We start from the raw sequence: 27,491 nt of genomic DNA, 5'->3' as shown, positions 1-27,491 counted from the left end.
TCACTTAAAGTAATTAGCCCTATTTTTTTGTAATTTTTTGGTTCACTCAATATTTTTATTTGTTTTGTCTACTTTCTCCACTATATTGCTGATTATCGGAATTCGAGGTCATATCCGTCGTTTTATTCTGCTTTAGATGTCTTCTTTCAATTATCAAATTTTATAAAATTAATCTACACTCTGCTCGAGATAAAATTCGAATCGTAACAATTTCAAATCGAGTTTACGCACAGGCCATTAAGGCCCCATGAAGGCTCTTTTCCCATTATTTGAATTTATCCAGAAATTATGTAGCAAATTTAATGCTGTTTTTACTAGGTATGCGTGTATGTATGTGGATATGTATGTATGTGTATGTGTATGTACATGTATATGTATATATATCTCTCTTTATTGTATATCATCTCTTTATTCACTATATTGATTTATTTATGTAACACAAGTCTTTTTTATATTATTTAACGTTAATTATTTAAATTTTTAGTTTTTGAATTGTATTACTAGAATACTTCTGTATGTTTATTTGAATTAGATAATATACAAAATGATACAATTCGTTATCATTTCAATGTAAAGGTTTATTTTGTATTTCATTTCTTTTTGTGTGTGGAAATAAACGTGATTTTGATTTATTTATACATAAATCGATATTGAATTTAAAGTTGAAACAAAATATTATCAGTATCAGAATTTATTATTTTGGCATTGGCCCACTCCTAATAAAATTGAGAAAACATTTTTTTAGAATCAGGCTATATGTTTATTTCACAGTATCAAATAACACAGAATTTGAAATAAAACTGTTTTCAATCGGCCCCTTAAAATAAAACTAAGATTTATCACCTTTAACTGCAGCCTTGCCAATCTTGCTGAGTTCTAGATTATCAGCACTCCTGGTGAGTGCCCCAATTTGTACCAATCGATCAAGGGCAGCAGTCACCGCCTCAGGCAGGTCCACACCCAGCCGGGCAGCCTGGACAGCAAGTAGGGAGCATTGACACATCGCCAAGACAGTCTTCGCAGTGCAGACTACGCCCAGGTCCACGGCACTGATAATCAGACACTCCAATCCTGTGCCTGCCAGCTGACTGCTGCAAAGGTCCATGTCTGAGCTCAGCAGTTCCCCCACCTGATCAATGGAAATGGTGAGTAACATTACAGTCAAGTTTGAAAATTAGGGGTTTTTAAAAAGGTTTTGCTATGGAATTATTTATCTTCAGATGTGTATATATTATATTAACTAAATACAAGGAACCAAACAGTAAAAAGTTATATGATAAAATAGATAAGGAATTATAATAAGGCATCAGTATCCACATTAATTAGCCTTTTAAATTCACTCCCAATTAGTACAACTAATATAAACTGATTGATCAAAATGCAAATATGTATTTTAAAAGATAACTGATACGTGGCTGACCTTTTGAGCATCTTGATGTTTGCACAGTAGGAAAGACTCCCCCACTTCACCCATGCCAGTTCGACCAGCCCGCCCTACCATCTGCTTGTATCGACTGATGTTGAGTAGTTGGGTCCCAATGTATGGAGACCTCAAGATCACCTGCACAATTAGTTGTTTTACATTTAAACCACATTATATGACAAAACTTAAATTTTTGAAAATTCAAAAATATAAATAAAAAGTTTATTTGATGTACTCATGAGCCTAAAATTATTTGCCATGTTCCCTAAAATTTAAATTCTTCAACATATTTAAATAATATGTATATTTAAATCCAATGTATTATTAGATAATTATTCCTTAAGTTTCCTACAATGGATACAATCTAACTATAAATATATAGCCTGTATTTAAGCTGGCAATACACATTCTTTTAATTTTAGATAAGGTTCTTTTACACATCTTTACATTTAACTCCTGGTTTATTTTATTTTACATAAGATATGGTCAATAATTGGGAGATATACGTCTTCTGAGAGGCTGAAGAATGTGTATAGAAGGAGTGGTTTTTTTTATTAAGACAAAAAGTAATTGGTTATAGAAAATAAGAAGGTTGGACCCATTTTTAGTAAATAAGTCTCTGTAACGTTTTATGTGTTTTTGTATCATTGTATAAATGTCTCTGGATTATACCCAACCTGAGGGTTTCCTACCTCAATACGAATCCAGTCATTATTGTCGAACTCACAGTTTATTGATGGCAGGATTAATCCTTAACCAAATCTGTACAAAAGGAATACTTATTCCTTGATCTAAATGTGGGAGCCAAAGTAAAGGGATTTTAATGTTAAAATATTTGTTGTAAAGGTAGGGGCACATATGGCCACCCAAACATATGCATAGTTTTCTAAAGAAATTAGATGTTGAATCTGGTATAGCCAATACTCTTCATTTATATGTGATATGGGCCTGTGCAAGAAGCAATGATATCATGTCCTGGTTATGCTCATTTTCTCATATCAAAGGTTTTTTTAACAGGTTTATTACTGTAGTAGATTCAGTACAATAAAAAGACTGATTTCAAGACAACCATGATAACAACTAGCCATTAGGTGATAGATAAGAATGAATTAAATAGGAAAATATAACAATTTACTTTCTCACTTTGCAATTTTTTTATACAAGAGAATCATGAAGATGTTATTAATTCTTTGTTTGAAGTTTGTTTTTGACAATGGAAAGATTATGAAAGAAACAGGATTTTTCTGGACATTTGCCATTGTTTATTGATACAAGAAATCAGTAACACTATGGTTCAAGATCTGCAATCTGATCCCTTCCTCAGGTCAATAACTAAAGTAACACGTAACTACAGCTAGGTTAAAATTAAAAAATCACACCAGAGCGTTGTGACACGCATAAGTCAGGAATCACAACAATCCTGTTGTGTATTAACTTTATTCTCAATAACTCTAAAACATTCACTTAATAAATACAATACACTACACTAATAACAGCAATTATTAAAACTGAACTACAGAACGCAGATCACAATAGATCTGCCCTCGCCAACCAACCACCTATAATTGACCAGAGGCCTATAGTAATTGGCAATCGTCACAGCAGAAACAAGATTAAAGCAAAAAAAGAAGGGAACGGGACAGGCCCTTTATTATTGATTCAGTCTAGATGAACTTCTTGAAAACTTACTGTGACTCTGCATTGGTTTATTACAAATCACAAAATAGTGCATTGCAAGAAAAGAAGGAGAGGAAAGCTTTGTCAAAACCAACAATAATTAGGGATAGAGCTAGACAAGACAGAGAGGAATGTAGTGTGTCATTGGATGAAAGTTGAGAGTGAAAGTAGTCAGGTGGTGGAAAATGAAGGTTCGGAAGACATTGTCTACAAACATAGGTTTCCGGATAATGAGATAAGAATAGCAAGAACTCTCCTCCAACAAGCTGAGTTGATGCGCAGGTTACTGCAAGCAAGAATTTCTTAAAGCACTTATAAACACAGCAAGTTTACACAACATTATTTTCTAAATATTAATTCAAGGCAAATTGAGGCTTTTAAATTCCTTAAACCATTTATGTATGAATTTCAGAATTCACAAATGTTTAGAAAGTTAAATGACAGAATAATCTGCTAATATTTTTGATCATGTACTAGTTAAAAGAAGGGTACTAAAGAATAAGGGATGAGACCAAAACAAAACAACAACAAAAGAGGGGGTGATAAAGAAAAGTATTGAAAAAGGCATGAATTGAAAAAGTATATAGATAACAATATTTGGGAACAGAAGAAAAAGTAAACAAACCTAGACCCATTAGCAAGCCAGCAATGGTTAAGAACACCATACATGTTTGTATGGATATACATAATAGTTACTTGTACACTAACTTGTATCTCACCCTGCGGGCTGGTAGGTTGACCCCGGCAGCCAGTGTAGAAGTACAGCAGATACAACATATAGTTTTGGCTAAGAATGCTTCCTCTAGTAGATTCCTCTCGGCAGTGGTTAGACCTGTCATACACGTCTCTACAGTTGTACTATCAATATAGTATTTTTATAATTATGATAGTGATATCTAGTACATTGAGAAGTATCGGAGACCAATAAAACAAGTAGACTGCCGATTCTTACAGGAGAAGTGTGCCAACTCGATCCCATCCAAGTTGTAGTTTGCCAGTTGCCAGCTGTGCTATGCCACCCCCTATCCCCGCAGTTCTTCATCCTTTGCCACACTTCCCCCACTCAGTATCTTGCTCTTCCCATTCCATCACTTGGGTCTGCTCTCACTCTCACTCACACCAGACACCAGAGACAAACCATATTTACAGGTGGACTTCATTCACAGGGCATGTGGCCTGCACTGCCATCCTCCGTTTCCTGTGTATATATTTAAAGGCCAGGCATTTTAATATATGTCAATCCATAAGAATTAAATAGGATTTCATAGATCAACTTAGTTAAGTCCATATACTGAGATAAGCTGAATAATTTTGTATTAACATAAAAATCATTGTATTTGAAGTAAGGTAAAATATAATGATGAACAATAAGAACATCAATTTGTAATTAAATTATTAAAGGAATCATATTAACACATTCACTGCGGATGACATAATTACCAGCAACAGAAAATGCGAGATTTTTTTTACTTACCCAAAACGGAGTCAGGATAGCCGAAAGGGTTCTCCAAGGTATCCCGGAAGCTTCGTTGGCCGGAACAAGTGACGTCATGTCCGTGCTGAGTCTGCTCGTCATGCGCACCGGGTGCTGGTCCCCGTGTTGTATGTGCTCGCAGTGCACTAGATTTCGGCACAATCACTCGCGAATTACACGTATATATTACATGAATGACACGTAGATAGTACATCAATTACACGTATTGGGGTGGGGTGGCCCACTGGGGGTGGGGGACGCCGCCTTCACCGTCCCTAGAACTGTTCGAACTCGACTCATTGTCTTTATCAGATGAAAAATTATCGTCAATAACATTATCGTCTTCCTCCATTATGAGTACATACACTTACACAGTCAACAGACACTATAATCCACTCACACAATATCGCAAAGCATACACAACAAACGAAAATGGCGAACCGGCAACGAATCGTACCAACTGACTCACCGAAACAGGCACACCTCGCTATGAGTGTTATAGCCTTCCCGGGCAACTGCTCAGCTCACACTGACACAATATGAAAGCAGCTGCCGTATGCCGAGCTCGCTCATCCACCGCCCGGCACGCCATTTTCGCATAACAAGCATGCTCATCACCCGCAGTGAATGTGTTAACAAGTTAAAACACAATGCAAATAAATAGGTTCAATTTGTTATTGTATAAAGTTCACTAGTAAAATGGTTTTCACACACCACTCTGCATCAGAATGTTACTATTCACCATCGTTAAGTGATACAAAAAATCAGTGACACTACGTTTCGAGATCTGCAATCTAATCTCTTCTTCAGGTAAATAACTAAACTAACACATAATTACAAACTAGGTTAAAATAAACAAATCATACCAGAGCGTTGTAACATTTAAAATACTGGCAATATATACAGTTTTAAAAGACCCGACTGACTCATTTGAACGCAAAGTAGCAAAAACCTTAAGAAAACACAAAGCATATTTTTCAGATAAATTTAGATCTAAATTAACTCCTCACCATTCCAAAATCCCCCATATTTGTGGCCTTCCCAAAATCCACAAAAATCCCTGTTTGGCCCATCATTAGTTCTCGTGATTCACCTTGCAGGGAATTGTCTAAAGTCGTCTTGGACGTTTTAATACCATTGGTAGGAAAAACTGATTCTCTTATAAAAAAAATCCAGTGATTTTGTAGAGAAGTCAAAATCCCTGATGTTGACTGAAACTGACAAACTAGTAAGTTTTGACGTTGAAAGTCTATTCACAAATGTTAAATAATATTTCATTTTAATGGAGTTTGGTACTTAGTGAATATGTGTAATAGAACAATAGCAGGTTTACTTACCCGAATGATGGTACGCAACGCCAAAAGGTAATGTTTTTTTCAGGATAGGACACACAGTGCCATTGCCTTCAGACAGAAGAGCTCGAAATAGTGCTTTCTTCTCCTCACATTTATACTCCATGATGCTTCTATAAACCAATTATAGTACATACAAAATAAAAGTTTTACTTGTATATTAAAAACTTTGTTATTAATTGAATTTAACCTTATTTATTTTGTTAAATAATATTCAAGAAAAGATCGCCTTAATGTAGGAGTAAAAAAACAAACCAATAAATATTTATTTCATATGCATGTTTAAATTATGTTTATGTACATGTGAAATGGATATTTTGTTTAGCCGATATGAAAAACAAATTAATCAATTTAGACCTAATTATTTTGTGTATGAGGGCAGTCCAGAAAGCAACACACGTTTTAACCTACTGTAACAGTGAAAGGAGTTCCTTAAACTTATTACACACCCAGCTATAGTACCGTGCCAACTGTACCCTTCTTATTTTGCTTTTTGTGACATATTAAAATATGTACTGCTACAGAAAACCCCACCATTTGTGAGTTGCATTCTGTGATTATGTTTTTGTTGGGGAAAAAAACAACAAACAAATTAAAATTTTTATTAACTTTGTGAAGCACAGAAAAGGTACAATGAAGGGGTGTTAGTCATTGATTTTCATTGAATTAAAAAATGGCTGTACCATTATTTAATATGAGGGCTGCAGTGGTATACGTAGCCTTGTAAAAAAAGTGGTATACGATCTGGATGAAACGCTGGCAAAAATCGTCCTTTCACAATTAAGAATGTTTACAACATTTTACTCAAATTTCACAGGATTTGGAGTATGGAATTGTAATGGAAAAGCTCAGTTAGCACCAGAGGTCGAGTTATATGTTACATAACTCTTGGTGAAGCGGAATTAATGGAATGAAAACAATTATTTTTTACAACTTTATTAAATCTGGTCGCAACGACTTTTCAATTTGTATATTAAATTAACTAGGTTGTTACTGAGTTTTTGTGTAGATTTGAATATCTTTATATTTAATACTATATATTTTAATTTTTAACAAATTGACATGTCGCCTACCATAAGGTAATTAATTACTGTCATATGGTGTAATGTGATTACATGTGAAAATAAAAATATATTGAGATCAATAAAAAAAAAATTCAAATTACTAATTTTAAGAGTTTAATGAAGGTTATGATCTGACTGTCATATAGAGTTCCCATTAATATATGTATCCATATTCCATTCATTAGTGTACAAACCCATTTCGAAGAAATGTGTTTTCTGCACAGCTATTTCAAGAAGTCTCTGTAAATTTTAATATTTTAATAACTACTATAGTATTTTCATTTTAAAAGTATATTTTTGTAGCATTGAGACTTATTACTGATTTTACAATAATGTGCTGTTTCTCTAAGCTAACATTATGCACTACTAAACCCACCGCTTAAACACATTGCACACCAAAAGAGCTACGTTTTCACAGTTTTTCTTGGAAGGACAGAAGACAAGGCAGGAATGTTCTGGTATAACTTGTTCAACCAAGGCACCAATCTGATCTGGATCCTGCTGTCTCTGCTCTTGAGAGTACTGCACAAAACCATACATGTTGTTCTGCAGATGAGCTGTAGTTAAGTACAAACAGCCCTAATAGAATAGTTAGTGTTATCAATATAAATAACGCTCTTAACCGATTGGCATATCATCATAGAAGGACTCCATGACAATATAGGTGGTCCATTCATACCATCATGAATGCAATTCGTAATGACATCACATTTTAAAATATTTTTCATAAGAAAAGTCTTGAATTATACCATATGCCTAATACTTTAAAATGAAATACAAGAACTAAGTTACCATAGCAAATTTATTTTAAACTCTGTTTCTAAAATACATAGTATATTTTCAAGGTCAGACACATCTTGCTTTTGTTTCATTTACCACAGAAATTGCAGTGAACCAGCTATCTCTCATTCAGTTCACAGTCATTGGTAGCTATATAGTAAGAATATGTTTACTACTTAATTTGTTTATTTATAAGTCTCTGTATTTAAAACTATTTGCTTTTAAAGTTCTATAATTATATTGTGAAAAGTTGAGGCAATATTTTTGAGAACTACCATACTCAAATAGTTATTAGGCCGTAAATCCTCACATTCAGCACTTTTCTGAAAATGAGCATTACTTGGTAACATTTTATATTGGAATAATCATCATTTTGTTTCATGCTTGACATCAAAAGTATTTTTTTTAAACCTGTAAAATTATTGAAGTAATTTTTCTAGCAAAACAAAATTACCATATTTAATTGTTCCAGATAAGTTAACTTTTTTTACTTCAAATAAAAAACTTCAAATTATCTAATTAAAAAAATTTCTAATTTCAACTAAATTTATCGGTCACCAACTGTTGAAATTAATAGACCAGTTCATACATGTAAGTCAGTTATACAGTGGTGTAATGTGTCCACACCAATGATCTAGTTACTGAGGCTTGCCAGTTGGGTAAACTGCCAACAGCAGACATGTAAGTCAGTTTAACAGTGGTTTGCCAGTTGGGTTAACTGCCAACACCAAGTCAGTTATACAGTGACCCAACCAATGGCTGCTGAGGTTTGCCAGTTGGGTTAACTGCCAACAGCAGACATGTAAGTCAGTTATACAGTGGTGTAATGTGTCAAGCCAATGATCTAGTTGCTGAGGTTTGCCAGTTGGGTTAACTGCCAACAGCAGACAAAGTCAGTTATACAGTGGTGTAATGTGTCAAGCTAACGATCTAGTTGCTGAGGTTTGCCAGTTGGGTAAACTGCCAACAGCAGACATGTAAGTCAGTTTTACAGTGGTGTAATGTATCACACCAACCAATGACCTGGCTGCTGAGGTTTACCAGTTGGGTTAACTGCCAACAGCAGACAAGTCAGTTATACAGTGGTGTAATGTGTCAAGCTAACGATCTAGTTGCTGAGGTATGCCAGTTGGATAAACTGCCAACAGCAGACATGTAAGTCAGTTTTACGGTGGTGTAATGTATCACACCAACCAATGACCTGGCTGCTGAGGTTTGCCAGTTGGGTTAACTGCCAACAGCAGACATGTAAGTCAGTTTTACAGTGGTGTAATGTGTCAAGCCAACGATCTAGTTGCTGAGGTTTGCCAGTTGGGTTAACTGCCAACAGCAGACAAGTCAGTTATACAGTGGTGTAATGTGTCAAGCTAACGATCTAGTTGCTGAGGTTTGCCAGTTGGGTAAACTGCCAACAGCAGACATGTAAGTCAGTTTTACAGTGGTGTAATGTATCACACCAACCAATGACCTGGCTGCTGAGGTTTACCAGTTGGGTTAACTGCCAACAGCAGACAAGTCAGTTATACAGTGGTGTAATGTGTCAAGCTAACGATCTAGTTGCTGAGGTATGCCAGTTGGATAAACTGCCAACAGCAGACATGTAAGTCAGTTTTACGGTGGTGTAATGTATCACACCAACCAATGACCTGGCTGCTGAGGTTTGCCAGTTGGGTTAACTGCCAACAGCAGACAAGTCAGTTATACAGTGGTGTAATGTGTCAAGCCAACGATCTAGTTGCTGAGGTTTGCCAGTTGGGTTAACTGCCAACAGCAGACAAGTCAGTTATACAGTGTTGTAATGTGTCAAGCCAACGATCTAGTTGCTGAGGTATGCCAGTTGGATAAACTGCCAACAGCAGACATGTAAGTCAGTTTTACGGTGGTGTAATGTATCACACCAACCAATGACCTGGCTGCTGAGGTTTGCCAGTTGGGTTAAACTGCCAACAGCAGACAAGTCAGCAGACAGTAGTCAGTTGCCAACAGCAGACATGTAAGTCAGTGGTGGTGTAATGTATCACACAACCAATGACCTGGCTGCTGAGGTTTGCCAGTTGGGTTAACTGCCAACAGCAGACAAGTCAGTTATACAGTGGTGTAATGTGTCAAGCCAACGATCTAGTTGCTGAGGTTTGCCAGTTGGGTTAACTGCCAACAGCAGACATGTAAGTCAGTTTTACAGTGGTGTAATGTGTCAAGCCAACGATCTAGTTGCTGAGGTTTGCCAGTTGGGTTAACTGCCAACAGCAGACAAGTCAGTTATACAGTGGTGTAATGTGTCAAGCTAACGATCTAGTTGCTGAGGATATGCCAGTTGGGTAAACTGCCAACAGCAGACATGTAAGTCAGTTTTACAGTGGTGTAATGTATCACACCAACCAATGACCTGGCTGCTGAGGTTTACCAGTTGGGTTAACTGCCAACAGCAGACAAGTCAGTTATACAGTGGTGTAATGTGTCAAGCTAACGATCTAGTTGCTGAGGTATGCCAGTTGGATAAACTGCCAACAGCAGACATGTAAGTCAGTTTTTACGGTGGTGTAATGTATCACACCAACCAATGACCTGGCTGCTGAGGTTTGCCAGTTGGGTTAACTGCCAACAGCAGACAAGTCAGTTATACAGTGGTGTAATGTGTCAAGCCAACGATCTAGTTGCTGAGGTTTGCCAGTTGGGTTAACTGCCAACAGCAGACAAGTCAGTTTATACAGTGTTGTAATGTGTCAAGCCAACGATCTAGTTGCTGAGGTATGCCAGTTGGATAAACTGCCAACAGCAGACATGTAAGTCAGTTTTACGGTGGTGTAATGTATCACACCAACCAATGACCTGGCTGCTGAGGTTTGCCAGTTGGGTTAACTGCCAACAGCAGACAAGTCAGTTATACAGTGGTGTAATGTGTCAAGCCAACGATCTAGTTGCTGAGGTTTGCCAGTTGGGTTAACTGCCAACAGCAGACAAGTCAGTTTATACAGTGGTGTAATGTGTCAAGCCAACGATCTAGTTGCTGAGGTTTGCCAGTTGGGTTAACTGCCAACAGCAGACAAGTCAGTTATATAGTGGTGTAATGTGTCAAGCTAACGATCTAGTTGCTGAGGTTTGCCAGTTGGGTAAACTGCCAACAGCAGACATGTAAGTCAGTTTTACAGTGGTGTAATGTATCACACCAACCAATGACCTGGCTGCTGATGTTTGTCAGTTTCTTGGTATCAAACGTTTCCTCAATCTCCTTTTCCATCAAGACATTTTTAAAATCTTTGACTCTTATGTCACTAGCTAGCTTAATTTAATTAGGAAGTAATTACAAACCTACATCCCAGGATCAATAGTGAAGGCATTTGACATTTGAACCTACACCCACAAGTTATTTTTGCTTATAGTTTTTTAATCACTTAATGCTTTTTAATCATTTAAACCGAATGAATGATCAGTTAAACATTTACTGGGTGTTTTCTCAAATTTAACAAAATATGGAGGGAAAGGAAGCTATTGACAAGTCCTTGATAACCGCGACAAGAGAAAAGAGTAGCTTTGGTTGAGAATATCGAACTTCTAATATGAGATTTATGATGAAACTAAATATCATACGAGGTTGAGATATCTTCAGTGAAAAATCTAACCAATTACTCTTACTCTGGAGTAAGAAAATCTCTTAAAGGATCTTATGCATTTGATTGTCTAGATCTTTCATCAAATACTGCCATAGACATAATGCCCACAGTGAAAATAATTCAAATACGTACAGTTATAAGTAATTAATATCTCACCTGAAATGACAGCTTTGAATGAAAAACAAGTGGAACATCATTATTGACAGAATGGTCAACTCTGAAAAGTTCCTCTTCTACTTTGACATACTCTGTTAGTTCTATTGGGCGGAAGTCTTGAGTGTAAACATCAGCCTTCAGGAATGCAGCAATGTCAGACAAGTTCCCGATAGTGGCACTCATACCAACTATCTGTATATCACCTGTCAAAATAGATCAGGATATTGCTCCAGAACCAACACTATTAAAAAAACATTGATGCATTACTATGAAGTGATTATTGAGGAAAGCTGATTATAAAAAATAATATGTCATCTGAACTTTTAATAAAAAACATTTTAAGAGTAATTTACTATCTGAAACTAATAAAACGAGAATCACTGAAGATGACATAAATATTCTACACTTAAAGACTAAATTTTCAATATTATTCAAGTATTTTCAACAATTGTACGAAATAGAACGAGCTGAAGTAAACAGGAATGAGATCAATATTATTTCTAGTTTTTACAAAACTGCCATCTGAAATACTGGTTTCTCAAAATGCTGCTCTAAATAATTATGGATAGTCTACAATTATGAGAAACAAATGGCCCAGCAAAAATGATTTACTATTTAAAACATACTTTTGTTGTAGATAAGTTTAGTGAGCATAGACTCCAAGTTGGCTCCTCGCTTGGGTTCTCCAATGAGGTGAAGCTCATCAACAACAACCAAGCCAAGCTCTTCTATTCTATGAAACTCAAGGAGGCTGTGGACCAGACCTAGCGCCTTCTCTATGGTGGCAACATAAACACTGCGTTTCCGCCGTCTTTTCTGTGGAGGATATGCACCTTTACTGCCTGCATACTCCTCTACTAGAAATCCAAGCTCTACGGCAAATGGAGAGAATGCCCGCACCTGTAAGAGAGGGAAATATTATTCTAAAATGTTCTCCTCAGTAATACAATTCCACTTTAATTCTTCATCTTAGGCCACAATATAGACTCCATATCTAGTCAGTGACATTAGGTTTAAATCTGGTGATTAACAGAGCCAGCCAGTCTTTTTCCACAAATATTGTGAAAAATAGAATAATGTTCTGAAAAATGTTTTCATTTATTTAACTTCTAAATAACCCAAAAAAACTCAAAAACTGTAAAGTGGAGTCTCATTTTTCCTAGATTTTGGATATTTAGAACACATGCAGCTGTTCATTTAAAAAACCTATGGTAATTATTTTATGTATCTACGTTATTCATACAGAAAATACGACAATAACCTAATTGAGCGGTTAGTAATTTGCACAGTGATTGTTTATTATCCGCAAATAGAAACATTAAACTCATGGCGATGTACAATCTTATATATATATATATATATATATATATATATATATATATATGTATTTTTAGCACTTCTATTGATTTTATTCATTATTATGTTATAAAATACTTTGGAATTATTGGTATCAGAATCGAGTGGAAGAGCTGGAGTATGAAGTATTGAGATTATCCATCCCTATTAATACCAAAAAACAACCTTCATGTATAATTATAAATAATTTAACAGACAAAAATCCTCAACAAACCCCACCTTTTCCTGTGCTATTGACACATAAGGAAGGACAAACAATGCATTTTTTTCTCTACACAAAATTTCCTTCAACACTAATATCTCAGCCACAAGGGTTTTCCCTCCACTTGTTGGAAGAGCATAAATTAGATTTGTTCGTTTTTCAATTGCAGGAAGTCGTAAACATTCTTCTTGCCATTCTGTGAACAAAAAGACAATTCACATAAAATCACATACAGACAGAAATTAAACTTGTCCAGTCTCTTGAATGATAAGCGCCCTGTGATAACTCAGCCAATAAATTACATATAAGACTTAAACTCACATTTGCTTTTATGCTAACATTTATACTTATTCTGTCTTTAATTGAAATATATATCGGGTACATGTGAAGACCCCTTTATTCCATTGTATATATATAAATATACTAGCGGGCCGCGCGCTTTGCTGCGCATTTCAATAATTTTTTGCAAAAGTTGCCCGCGGGCTTCGCACGCAATTTTCCCGTTGAAAACAGTACACTATATTCACTTATTCTTTTTCTAATCACATTCTAAACATTGCTGAGATAATTGATAGTCGTTCCATCGTGAGCCTCTTGGGGCGTATTATGAAGGTATGTACCATATTCCTGCCTCTATCTAGCTGTTACCCACGGCTTCGCACGCAAATCTTAAGAACCGAAGTCCTTATATTACTTAGTAAATTTTTTTTTTTACTATAATAAATTTTAGATTAAATTAGTTATATCTCCGATGCCTACGATTGAGCTTGCTTTGTTGTCTCGATCGAGAGAATATGTACACACGGAGTTTTGAGAACCATACTTCTGTCAAAAAAAAAACAACTAAGGTTGATTTTATAACATTCTTTATATTTGTAGCCAACGTAAGATAGTAATTATGATATCTGCATTACTCTTCTGATCAAGCATGAGCATGGTTTATATTAAATAAATATTGCAGTTAAAAGGTGAATTTTTTACGTCAAATTTGAATTGTATTATCTGGATAGTAAAGTCTATGTTTAACAGTGATTGCAAAAACAGTTTTAAACAAAATTTGTCGTTTCTCTTAAGCTTACTCTATGCTTTAAAACTATAAGTGTAATATATGATCTATTTGATCTGATCATATATTACACTTATAGTTTTAAAGCACAATAGATCAAATTTTCCTACTTAAACAGGCAATTTCAAAAATATTATGAGTTTCAACAAAGGCTTCTATGGAATTTTTATAGACTTCAAGAAAGCTTATGACAGCATAGATAGGAATGCTATATTCAAGAAGATGGAAAAAACATGGAATCCCGCAAAAACTGATAAGACTGTCAAAAATGTGTATAAGTGACTCAAAGGCCAAAATAAGAATAGATGGAGAAATGTCGGAAAACTTCCTTATCAACACTGGAGTAAGACAGGGAGATGGGATTTCTCCCACTCTCTTCAAACCTGGCTGTGGAAGAGGCATTACAAAAAGTTAAAAGACTATAAAGAGGGGTTTAAATTAGGAGTGGACCTGAACATAATGGCATTTGCGGATGATGTAGTGATCTTGTCAGAAAGTTTGGATGACCTCTCCACACTAACAAAAAGTTTTATTAAAGAATGTCAAACAGTAGGCTTAGAGCTAAATGAAGATAAAACTAAAATTATTCATTTTGGAAGACATGCTGGAAATGTGAGAACAAACTTAAGCATTGACAACTACTCGATTGACTGTGTAGAAAGTTTTTAAATATTTGGGTGTAACAATAAACAGCAAAAACGTGGAGGATATAGAGATACAAAGCAAATTAGCTAATGCAAAATAGGTGTCTTGGGGCGTGTACACAAGACTCTTTACGTCAAGATTGTTGTCACAATGCTCCAAAATAAGAATTTATAAAACAATCATTCAACCAGTCCTAATGTATGGAAGTGAAACATGGACATTAACGAAGAAAAATGAGGGGCGGTTGATTGTTTTTGAGAATAAAGTTCTCCGAAAAATATTTGGACCAATATGTGATGAAGGGGTGTGGCGAATAAGAAAAAAATAGAGAATTACGCAATGTATACCAAGATCCTGATATTGTGGCTTTGGTGAAGGCAAAGAGAATTAGCTGGCTAGGACATGTACATCGGAGACAGGAGGGCACAAGGTTAAAAGAGGTCTACCAGGCGGTACCGACAGGAAGGCGCCCTTTGGGTAGGCCAAAGATAAGATGGTGGCGATCAAGTGGTCGAAGATGTGACCCGGTGTGGAGGGTCTGTGGATCTGGCGGAAGACAGGGTGGCGTGGAAGAGGCTCATAGACGAGGCAAAGAATCGACTGAGATTTGTTACGCCCCGGCAGTAAGTAAGTAAGTAAGTAAGTGTAATATATGTTTACAAAGAACAGCTGATTTAAAAATTTGAAAAGACGTTAACATATGTTTGCTGCAATGCATTTCTTATGGGTATTTCTGTAACCAGTGGGGCGGAATCCTGAATCGGGAAAGGGATGGGCATAGCTTTATAAACCTTCTCCGTGGAAAAATACATATACGTACAAATTTTTCATCATGATCGGTCCAATAGTTCACGATTCCATAAAGGACAAACATACAAACATTCATTTTTTTATATATATATATATATATATATATATATATATATATATATATATATATATATATATATATATATATATATATATATGAAGGAAACGTCACAATATCAATGGAGTGATTTAAAAAAACATTTACTCCTGGGCAGTAACACAATTTAAAAACCATTCAGTACACAACGACAACATTATTTTAGACTATTTCGTATCACTAAACATTCTGAGCTTTAAAATGTTTTACTCACCATACAATTTAGTGATGCCCTTAAATCGTTTGATCAGTTTCCTGACACTGATAGGCAGTCCGAAAAATGAGCCTCCATCAGGCACCCAAATTTTACTACCAGGAGAAGAAAACAATGACCTTGGTGAGGAATGATTAACAAGCTTCTTATGAGCATTGTTTACTAGAGTTCTTTTCAGCAAATCTTCAAGTGATTTCCTTTCATCTTTTGGTTCAGGAGGGCTTTTTGTAGGAGTCACCCAGGTATCAAAGACCAATCCAGACAACCCAGGAGAATTGGGTACTTTATGACATGAATTGTTTCCTTCACTAAATGATCTGTCTTTATCTTCTACAACACTTATAGACATGTCCCATGCTCGTTCCTCAGGATCGATATCTTCACTTTCTTCTTCTTCATTACTGTTGAATATGTCAGATGATTTACTATTATTTTCATTAACCACTGCACCTTTATCCTGCATGTGATTGTTCACTGGAATATCTTTAAATGATAAATCTAGATTCTCTAACAGAGAGTCATCAACAGAGAGAAGTTCATTGGCAAATGATCTTTCTCTAGAACATGGCATTACTTCAAAACTAGTTCTGCTTTTTTTTGAAAATGTGTTCATACTGTTACTATCATTTTCACTTAACTTCTTTTTTAAGTGTTTAGAGCTTAGGGAAGTTTCCTCGCTGCTTATATTAAAGTTTATGTGTATCCTTTCATGCGAACACATAAAATTACTTCCCTGTGAAACTGAACTGCTGCCCTCAGAGTTTGTCTTCAGCAACATTGTTTGTGTAGGAGTACTCAAGTTCGATTTAGCTTCATTTAAAAATAGAGGGTTGTTTTCATTGCTAATATCCTGATTACTTTTGTAGCTGAGAAATCTTGACTTTTTTACTTTTCTTATAAGTTCCTTCTCCATTTCTAGTTGTCAGTGATAAATTTCCTAAAACAAAATACATAACTTAAATATTTCTAAAGAATATTATGTGTTATAATGGTATCAGATCAAAAATTAATAAACATATTACATTGGATTTTAGAGCAAAATAAAAAACAATAATTAACTAAATAGAGTCAATTTAATATTCAGGAGTTTCAAAATATGTTAATATCTATAAATAAAAATATTTCCAAAATTATAATTCCACTGTACAATTGTACAAATGAGTCACCACCTGAGAAACGGATAAACAACTCCTTATAAGGTAATCTCACTGATTGATCCATGTACTCATAAACAGAGTTGGGCAAGTTGCATTGATAGGTCTGTGTCATAGTCGGAGAAATTAGAGAAATAAAACTCCCTCATAAGGTGATCTCACTTCTGAGTGGTCCACGTAGTCATAAATAAGGGTAGGCAAGTTGCATTGATGGGTCTGAGTCATAGTTGGAGAAATTAGAGAAACAAACTCCCTTATAAGGTGATCTCACTTCTGAGTGGTCCATGTAGTCGTAGGGAGGAGATGACACATGCAGGCGATAGAGTCACTCTAGAGAGAGTCATGCAGGTTAACAGTTTGTGACTCAAACTTCTAATGGGACACTTGTCTCCCATTCCCTATATATTAAACTGTTGTATTAAAAACATTTATATATACCTCAGAATAGATTCTTTTTAATAAGTAAAGTGTCAGTGTGTGATCTAAATAATTTTAATAAAAAACCTTGACATCCAAATATTTCACAAATCAGCGCAAAATCTACTGCATCATGTCAGCTAAGGAAGGACTTCTTACTTCAGGTAATGGAAGGCTTTAAAAGATGTTTTTACTGAAATAGAGTTTTTTAAAGGAGGTATTCACAGAGATCATAGCATTTAGGAAAGATGTAAACGATCTGTCAACGTCTCTGCAATTTATGTCAGATAAAATGGACTCTTCCTGTAAATTAATAGAAAAATTGACTGCGCAATTTGCTGAATTGAAGAAAGAAAATGAAGAAATAAAAACAAAAATCATCTTCCTTGTTAACGAAGTGTGAGATTTGCATGAGAAAATGCAAAATATGGAACAATACTCAAAAGTCAACAATATTGAGATAAGTGGTCTCCCTACAACCAAAGACGAGAGTGTCGGTGATCTGTTGAAGGATGTGAGTGCAGCCATGGGGTCGAGGTCCTTGTAGGTGACATCTCCGCCATTCATCGAGTCCCTTCCTTCAGAAAAGACAGGGATCCTGCGCTGGTCGTGCAGTTCGTCAACAGGACTAAGAAAGAAGAATGGATCACTAAGTACAGGATGAAGAAACCACTGTTGACAGCTCAGCAGGTGAATCAGCACTTCCCAAGTCAGCGAGTCTACATAAACGACCAGCTGTCGCCCGAGAACAAGCAACTTATGTCCAAATCAAAGCAGAAGTGTCGCGAGATCGGCTACACCTATGCCTGGTGCAGGGATGCCAAGTTTTTTGCCAGGAAATACTTTGATTTTAAGGTTTTGAAGTACAATTTTAAAGTATCATAATTTACATTGCATACAAGAAAAATGCAGTTGTGAATGCATTGCAAAGGAAACAAGTTTTACACTTTTATTTATGGGTGGTTCTTGATCAACATTTAAACTGGGAAGCACACGTAAAAACAGTTCAAACTAAATTAAAATCATCAATTAGAAATTTTTACTTTAAAAAAAATATTTGTAGCACACAACTCTTAGGAGTAGTTATTTTTCATTAATAGAATCTAGATTGCAATATGGTGTGATTTGTTGGAGAGGGACCCACAAGTACATAATTGTAAGATTAAGATTAATACAAAACCACTTTATAAGATTAATTCTAAGCAAACAAAAAAGGGTAAGCTCTTTTCCTCTATTCATTGATATGAAGGTTTTACCTATCCAGCATCTATATGTTTTTAAAGTTTTAAGATTATTTTATTTGTGTAGCGGAAACATTGGGACAACAGATCTTTTATATTTAACCAGAAGCATTGATCGTAGGATGTTCAGAACGTTGAAAGTATCCAAGTCTTTATTTAAACATTCTTTTAAGTATATCGCCCCAAAATTATTCAATATATTACCAGAGGAAATAAAGAAAGTGCAAAACATAAAGCATTTTTGTGTTGAAATTAAAAACTGGTTGTTTTGTCAACCAGACATTTCTCATTTCAAGGATTAATTCCATAAGCAATGCTGTATGGCTGAAATATTTAATTTTTTAAGTTTCTTCTCTTAATGTAGGGTGAGTTGTTTATTTTTGTGTTTAATTATCATTTTTAGTTAAACATCTTTTAAACATTGTATTACTTTTTTGTTTATTATAAGCATGCAGTGAAATAGTTTTAGAAAAAGTACTACAGCTTTCCAAGTAGCTTTGTCCTTAGTCTAAATATGTTTGTAGTTTATTTAATTAGCAAGATAAGAGTCAGCTGTGTCTGACAGACGCCACAAAGTGCGGCTCAACTGGTAGCAACATAATATTTATAGACTCAAGAATTGTATTAGTTTTTATTTAATGCTATCACTGACCACAATACTTGTGGTGGAGAAACGGTGATGCTTGGTTTCATTACCGTTAGGCCTGAAACAATTTAGTGGTCAGTGTTTTCCAGAGACATTTTCATTTAATTTTTTGCATTTTAAATGCTGGTATAAATCATTATTGTCATTGCTCTCAGCTACAAGGTTGTTTAAACCATTCTCTTTATTATTTGTATTAACTTAATCAACTAATAAATTATCAAAACTTTCAATAATTTTTCAAAGTAATTCAGGAGATTTTGTATTCATCTGTTTAAATTTAAAAATAAACAATTTTAAATAAATTGATTGAGTGAAAAATATTAGATTAAGTTTTAATTTTCCTGAACATTCTTAAGCCACTAGTTTATTAAACATTTAATTAAACAGTGAAATATCTTAATGGCATTAAAAAAGCTCAGTTAGCTGATTAAACTTCATATTAAGACGAATTTTTACATTCAAATTTTATTTTAAATTTGTGAACTGAAAATGGCAAATCGAACAAAGAAATTTTATTAAAATCTGAAATGCAACAAATAATTTATTGTTTTAATTCTATTATAGAGAGCTGGTTATTTGGAGTCTGAGCTATTATAAGAGCGATCTAAGAAAGAGAGATCAAACAACCTCATAAACCGGATCTTTGTCACAATTTTAACTAAACCAAATTTTTAAAAAATACATAAATCTATAAAAATTGAAATGGAGAGTTAAACATAAAGCATGACTCAAAACATGTCTGTTTGTATCTAATTATATGAAATGGTTACTTGTACACATATACTGGTATTACACTGGATATTTGAATTATATTTGTTTTAAAATTCTTCAGTAGGCATATGCAATAGTTATAAGATAAAATAATCCACAAACACCTTATTGATCTGTCCTCACATTTTGTATTTCTTTGCAATGTAATAGTTAATTCTGTTTAAATGTCTATCCTCATTTTGATCCATAATATTGTGCCAACCAGTTACACAGTTTATTAAATCCCAGTACTTGGGCAATTCTACAGAAGTTTAACTTTTTCAGCAAAAAATATTAAATACATTTTTTAGTATATGAATTTACCGAAAAAATAGAGAACACGTAACATTGTCAGATCATTGGATAACAAATAACATTTTAAAACAGGCCTAATCATTTTGATATAATCAGGAGCAAAGACATTCCAAACCCAGACGTACATCTGTGTCATGTTGCATTGTTGTGATACAATTAAGTTGTTTCCATTTATTATACCAAGCCATGTCCTTTTGTAGCCATGTCTATTGTTAAATCGTGCTTTGATAGGACTAGATTAATTTTTTACTTTTTACCACTTCACATAGTGGTGAATAAAAATTTTATATTGTGAATAAAAATATAGAGTTTGACATTATAACTATAAAATTTTCTATATAACTTGCAAATATTTTCATATAATCTTTTTATCTTTTGAAATTTTGATCATTTATTATTAGTAATAATTCTGTTTCAAAATGTATAACAAATAGAATTCAAGTTTTGGCTAAAAATACAAATCAAAATGTGGACACAATAAAATTACTATGGTCTTTAAATTACAGCTTATCATCTTGTTCCGCCGAGTTCACAAAAATTCATATGGGTGCCACAGAGAATCTAAGTACTAAGCTGTTGAGTAAACTTATTGAAAGACGCTGTGCTGTGTGACATCAAGATTGAACCATTAAAACTGTGATCAAAAACTGGCTCTAAATACCTCACAAATATGTGACAAACTTTCTCAAGGGAAGAAACCTCAAATTATTTGATTATATAGTATTTAGATTATAGTAAATCTAGCAGTTCTTCATTCAGTAGACAACAATACTTAGGAACTTACTCCCTGCAGGGTTTGAAACTAAGATGTAGTTAAGTGTATTAATAAAAGGACAATTTATGTATTTGTTATCCCATTGCATCCATTTTTCACTGATGAAGGATTCAATACAGATTATATATATATATATATATAATTTTTTCAATAAACACTGAATCACAAAAAGTACTTGCTCCGCTGGGACACGATATATTTATATAAATATCTTATGGTTTTCAAGCCCTAAAATGTTTATAATCTTATCACAGTTCTATAGCTTTTTCCAAAACAAAATCATTTGGACCTTCTGTTTTCAGTTTCTTAAATATTAGTTAGTTAATAGTCCTTATGTTTGTGTTTGAATAATTTTTAAAATGATTTAATTAACCTATACAAATCTAGATTCTTAATGTTTTGTCACATTTTTATTATGAAAGATGTTTTTTTTTAGTTTAGTTGAAGGACTTCTACAAGCATAATACACTTGGTTTCTTCTCCAGATAATGACCCACGTTAAAGTAAAGAAGCACAGAGAAAAAATTGAAAGGAGACAATGGAAAAAAGAAATCAACATGAAGAAGAAACGATAAAGGTATATATGCGGAAGACTATATACCTTTAGAGTATATACTATATACCAATATTTTAAACAAATATTAAGCTACATTTTAAAGACAGTATCCAAAAGAAAAGATATTGTATTTGGACATGTATAGGAAAGAAAACATACTAGTTACTAGTTAACCATTGTAAAGACTGAGTCTAATGATTACCAAAATATAACGAAGTGAACAACAAAAAAGTCATAGTAGAAAATGCAGGCAGACTGGCAATTAGACAGAAAAGACATTTTTACAGCATTCACTCTATCACATTCCACAGATTAGTACTTTCTCAAACAAATTCTGGTCTATGTATTAATTAAATTATATACAAAATTTAAAGTATAGAGATGAAATCACTCTAGAGACATCCTGCGGATAGTTAGGCTATGTAAAGGCTCATACATATGTCCATTATCAAATACGACGTTGCATACATATAGAAATGAAATTGTATGCAAAATTTCCAGACAGACAGACTGAAGAGGAATTTTATCAGAATAATTATTGATATCCAAGCAAAATATATAAAGTTTTAAATTTATTGATCAATCCATTCATAAGACATCACCTTGAGGTGTAGGCTTGCACCATCATCGATCTCTATCTTGTCCATACACAAATACACTGACACAACAGAGTAGCAAAGCAACTGATAGAATGTAATACAAGTCTCATCAACCAATCCAACAAACATCACATGGTAAAATGTCATATACTTGAGCTTAGTCTGTTTACAAATCTGTTTATTATAGGATTTGCTCATTAATCTCATGAAGTGACATTTACTGTCACTGAACTTGATTTTACTTATAAAGAAATAAGGCATCATGCTAAATTTCAAATGTATAGATCAGTTCATTTTCGAGATTGAACAGACAGACAACTAGACAGAAATGAAATCTTACCATCCCATCAGTATCATTAAATGGACCACTGGCACAAATATATGCAGAGGTCCTCCCCAAACTCTTTATAAAATTATTTTGGCTTGGTGTCATGAACAATCTGAGACTTTGAATATTGCTTATACAGATGTGTGGCATACTTGTGTGCTACTTGGTTTCTTGCTGAGTCATGTTGAAACTGAGTACAATGTTGAGTATGGTAAACGGACCTAATTTTTAATCAATATTACTTAATTATAACTATCGATATAATGAACCGTTACTGATTTTTTACCAATAACTAACTTATCAACTATAAGTTAAACACTTTTTCATATAATAAATGTCTTTGTCTTTTACAAACAATAACGCAGTCGAAAGCTCGTGGAGGACCATGAAACAAAGTTAAAAAAACTTGTATAACAACCGATATGCTTGCAGATCATCTATGTGAGTAGGCTATTTGTACAGAAGAGAAAACGGTTTTCTAGAGAGGATTCATTCAACAGCTTATTGAAAGTGGTTAATCATTGCTACCCAGGAGAAAACATAAATAGTTAAGCATATTTTGTATTTTCTGTTATGTTGTTATTATTTCGTTATTATTTGTTTTTTCTATTTGCAGTTCGAATTGTTTGTTTGATCGTTATATCTTCTTTATTATTACAAGATTGTCATTATGTGTATTGTATTAATTATTTCTATTTCAAATATGATATTTTTTATCACCATGTATTTTTTTATGATATATTTATATGATTAATAGACTCACATTCTATATACGAATACTAAGTATTGATGATTATACTAATCAATATAAAAACCGGGTCCGCTTATCGTACCCGTACTATGACTCCCAATTTTTAAGTTATCTGATTTTGAGCAATTTTGTTCTAAAACGTGTTTTATAACCAATTTTAAAAAAAACCCACCACATATTTTTCATCCCCTAACTTACTTTAGGAGGGTCAGAAAACCCGCTAAACAACAAGACAAGGGATGTGGGGTACAAATACCAAGTTCCATTAAAATGAAAATGTATCATTACGTATCCACAGAAAAGGTTATTGAAAGTGTGTGTTGACTACACCAAAAAGATCCCCTTTTTGGCATGTACTATGACTCAAAAAATTAAATGTATTTTTAATTTTGTAAATGTGAAAACCCAACAAATCACTAAAGGGAGGAGTCATGGTAGGCTACTTGTAATTAAATCATTATTCATTTATATCACTCTAAATAAGTTTAATGTTACAATCAAAATATTTTAACCAGAATGATGAAAAAAAACTTAAATTGTTTAGGCAAACTGCAGTTACAAAAGTACTTCTTAAATCTAAATATTTATCTTTTATAACTTATGTTACAACCTCGATTCAAACAGAAAACACGCTTACCTGAGTTTTGTCACTTTTACAGTAAAGTAACAAAAAAGAGGTTAACTGTTTAAAATTGTTTAGTCTATTATTTTTATGCTTGTAGATTTAACCTGTTTTTGTAAAATTTCATTGGCGCCATAACATCTAGTGCAGATGAATATCCAAGTATTTTTCTAACCAAACTTGAATTAATACATGCAGCGTAATCGTGCATTAACCAGTATTACCTATGCTTATACAGTACATTGTAGATTCATTGTGTTACATTTAAACAGGACTCATTTTCATGAAGTAAAATGAACTTTTGCATTCCTAAAATGACAATGTATTATATACATGTCGTTTCATTTAAATTCTGCACCGCACCAGAAGCCTCAGGTGTAACATACTCAATCACATATTTAAACCTAGTTTGGATATGCTGGATACTTTAAATTTAGCATACTTTACGGCTTTTGCCATTTGACTTACTATAAAATATGATTTTGAAATTTTACATTACGGAACAATAGATCCGTTTCCACATCAAGCATTCTTTACAAAATTCGAGAATTATTACTATTTACTAGTACATATTTAAAATATCACTGATTTCTGTACATTTTCCACAATTTTTTTCTTTAACTGATGGACTGAAGGTCCTTATAACGTGGTCATTTTCATCAAGAAAACAGAACAGGTTAAGTTATTCTCTACTACTGCTACTTTCTGAGTAGACCAGTATGGCTCGGATTTGAATGGAGCACTTTACTCCACTTCCATTCCCTTAGCACCAATTTCTTCTAATGGAGAAGACCTAGACTTCTGTTTCTCAACCTCCTCTTTTCTGGGATACTTCACTGACCTTTAAGTTTTCTTCTGTAGTCTTAGCTGGATTTTCCTAACTTGTAACTGATCCAAGGACCCTTTTTCTCAAGTTTGCACTAGAACAGTCTAACTGTAAATGTAAGTAGTACAAACTAACTCTCATCACTCATATGGAGTACATTAAGCTCTTCCAACAACAAGCCTTTGTTCTATATCTTGACATAAATCAAAATCTTTGTATTGGAGTCATTTATACTGTTGGAACTCTGAATCGCTACCATCTCTTCGAAACTAAATAGAGATTCCGAAAATCCCCATATCCAGTATACCCAGTTTTATACCCTCATTTGATTGTTTATAAGACATGCTGTGAGAAGGCGCAGAGTACTCATTTTGTACTCCAGCTTGATATCCTTTTGTAATTGCCTTTTTCTTCAGATGTCCCTCACAGTGGATCCATTTGACAGAACAAACTTTAACTTCTCTTTTATCTGGTTTCTACCTTAGAGGTTTGGATTGATTTCTTTTGGTACTGGCCTTAAGGCCAATCCTCTTGCCCCTTTTATGGAATGCCCATTTCTGATCAGCTATGTGCATCCTCGGTATATGTTATTCGACCTGGAATTGGAAAACAAAAAAATAAACCAAGTAAAGAAGAGAACAGAACGCTATATGGAATTCGATAAAAAACGGAATATCTTTTAAAATTAAGAAAATTGTATTTATTTTAGAGTAAAATATTCTTGGGTACTTTGGGATTATACCGACCACACCCAGACATGAATCGTTATTTGACATTTTGCTTCTACTGATTACTAGATTAGCGTAGGACAATATTTCGCCAATATAAAACAGGAATTGTCTTATCGCAAACCCCTCCCCATCCTCAGACAGAGGTCAAAGTCGAGCGGTCTAGTAGATAACGTGATTGCAGAGTCTCGTCCGCCCGTTCAGCTGGTGCATCGCTTTGTTGTACTTCCGTGTTTTACACCTACATTTCTCCAAACACAAAAATTCAACAAAAACAAATATTACCAAACTAAAACTAAACTCTTTATTGAAAAACACACACAAAACTTGTTTTTATTCTTGATCACACTCCGCCACCCAAAATGCGAGTACCTCTGGCCGAAGGTGATGCGATGCCGAAGCCCGCGCTGATATCAACGAAAGAAAAACATCCCTCGAGATAGTACCTATCAGTAAAATATCAAATTCTAGAGGAGCTGATCAGAAATAGAAATTGAATTGTAATGGAAAGGCAATTATGTACCGTGCAAAAACTTAAACAATCATGTGATGCCGCGCGGCCTGCCGTAATCGGGATTCTCGAGAAAGATAAGATAACAGCGACAACAATACCGATCACAATACCTGGAAATGCTTGTTGATTGATGGAATGTTAGTTCTGTTACTCAACTACATCGTTTTATAACGTTCTAAGTTCATTGAAAAAGGTTTAAGCGTTGGGGGCATATAACGGAATCTGACCCCATTGATAATCGTTGTAAGTTTGTAATTTTGTAATTAAAGAGTTGTTTTTTCGTTCTATCATGTTTGTTTCTATAAATTTATATTTTTGTGTTCTTCATACTGGTGTGGTCGGTATAATCCCAAAGTACCTATTCTTGTAAGTAAAATATTATTATTGAAATTATTTGTATATTTTTCACATACTTTATTGTTTCATTTTTCTATTTTAAATTATGTTATTCGGTTTAAAATGTTTGTGCGTTTATATGTTATTAATTTTTTCTTTTGCTTTATTTTTTATTAACTCGTTCTTTGCCCTTGCTTAACTAGCTATTGATATAAATAAATAAACGTTTGATTTACAATTATTATTGAGTTTATTTGTCACATGTATGATACAGGGTTTCGTGAATTATACTGCCATGGGCACGTAAAAAAATTATATCCAACATAGAAAAGGTTTTGGTGCATGTTAGGTTTGAATTTTGAAAGATTTGGAATCATAAATTGGGTAGATCTTACTTGAGTTCAAGTCCAGTTTTACTTTGTGTGTTCCATTGACATTTATTCATCTTTCAATCATCCTTGTCGGTTAAGTGTGGATTTAATACTGGCAATGTTGATCCTTGAAGATTTGAGAGTTCTGGTTGCCATCCAATATTCGAGTGGTCATCCTCTAGTAAATATCTATTCTGTTCTTTTACAAAAATCGAGATTCACCAATTTACAAATAACACACAAATAATTAAATGTATGACTGTATTTAATAAACCAAATGTTGATTAACTTTGTGTTTTTTAATAAATTTCTTGACGAAAAAAGGTTCTTGTCCGTCTCATATTGTCATGATTCAAAAGAATAAATTCCATTATTGTATTGTCACCAGCTGATCTAAATTTATTTTATAACTCCAGGTGTTGTAAACGTACTTTGCATAAGAATCTCCTTGTTTTTTTATATTAAGATTTAATGTATTCTGTGGTATTTGGTCTAAAGAAATTACGTTATTTTGTCTGATGATTCAATTTTACAATTATAGTTCATGTATTTCTATCTTATATGTATGATAATTTTTTGACGTGACAACGTCTTAAATTAGGTTGCGGCTCGGAGTCACTCATGAAAAAGTGTAA

General features: G+C 33.9%; 1 protein-coding gene across 2 annotated transcripts; it reads right to left on the bottom strand.

The window, feature by feature from the left end:
- Positions 1–829: 829 nt before the first annotated feature.
- Positions 830–24,446, bottom strand: LOC124361028 (helicase POLQ-like). 2 transcript variants are annotated; one of them, XM_046815067.1, is made up of 10 exons: positions 24,097–24,442; positions 15,928–16,864; positions 13,113–13,291; positions 12,164–12,437; positions 11,538–11,740; positions 7,367–7,512; positions 5,912–6,039; positions 3,820–3,932; positions 1,421–1,561; positions 830–1,129 (listed from the first exon to the last, which is right to left on the bottom strand). In XM_046815067.1, the coding sequence occupies exons 2-10, from the start codon at positions 16,838–16,840 to the stop codon at positions 830–832; spliced, it is 2,397 nt and encodes a 798-aa protein (XP_046671023.1). In that variant the 5' UTR covers positions 16,841–16,864; positions 24,097–24,442. The 2 variants fall into 2 exon arrangements, with proteins under 2 accessions (XP_046671023.1, XP_046671026.1); XM_046815070.1 differs by lacking the exon at positions 830–1,129 and having other exon boundaries at positions 1,432–1,561; positions 3,809–3,932; positions 24,097–24,446.
- Positions 24,447–27,491: the final 3,045 nt, after the last annotated feature.

Source organism: Homalodisca vitripennis, chromosome 1 (genome assembly GCF_021130785.1).
Source record: "Homalodisca vitripennis isolate AUS2020 chromosome 1, UT_GWSS_2.1, whole genome shotgun sequence".
In the NCBI taxonomy this organism is placed as follows: Eukaryota; Metazoa; Arthropoda; class Insecta; order Hemiptera; family Cicadellidae; genus Homalodisca; species Homalodisca vitripennis.
The sequence above is the reverse complement of the archived record's forward strand: the minus strand, read 5'-3'. Positions and strand labels throughout refer to the sequence as shown.

What these genes read in the sequence shown, in the direction of transcription:
- LOC124361028 (XM_046815067.1), bottom strand. Translation starts at nt 16,840, where the DNA reads ATGGAGAAGGAACTTATAAGAAAAGTAAAAAAGTCAAGATTTCTCAGC. An exon ending in ATTCAAAGCTGTCATTTCAG is followed by an intron (nt 7,513 to 11,537) that starts GTGAGATATTAA and finishes GGTTTTGTGCAG; the next exon opens with TACTCTCAAGAGCAGAGACA. An exon ending in CGTTGCGTACCATCATTCGG is followed by an intron (nt 3,933 to 5,911) that starts GTAAGTAAACCT and finishes CGTGTATGACAG; the next exon opens with GTCTAACCACTGCCGAGAGG.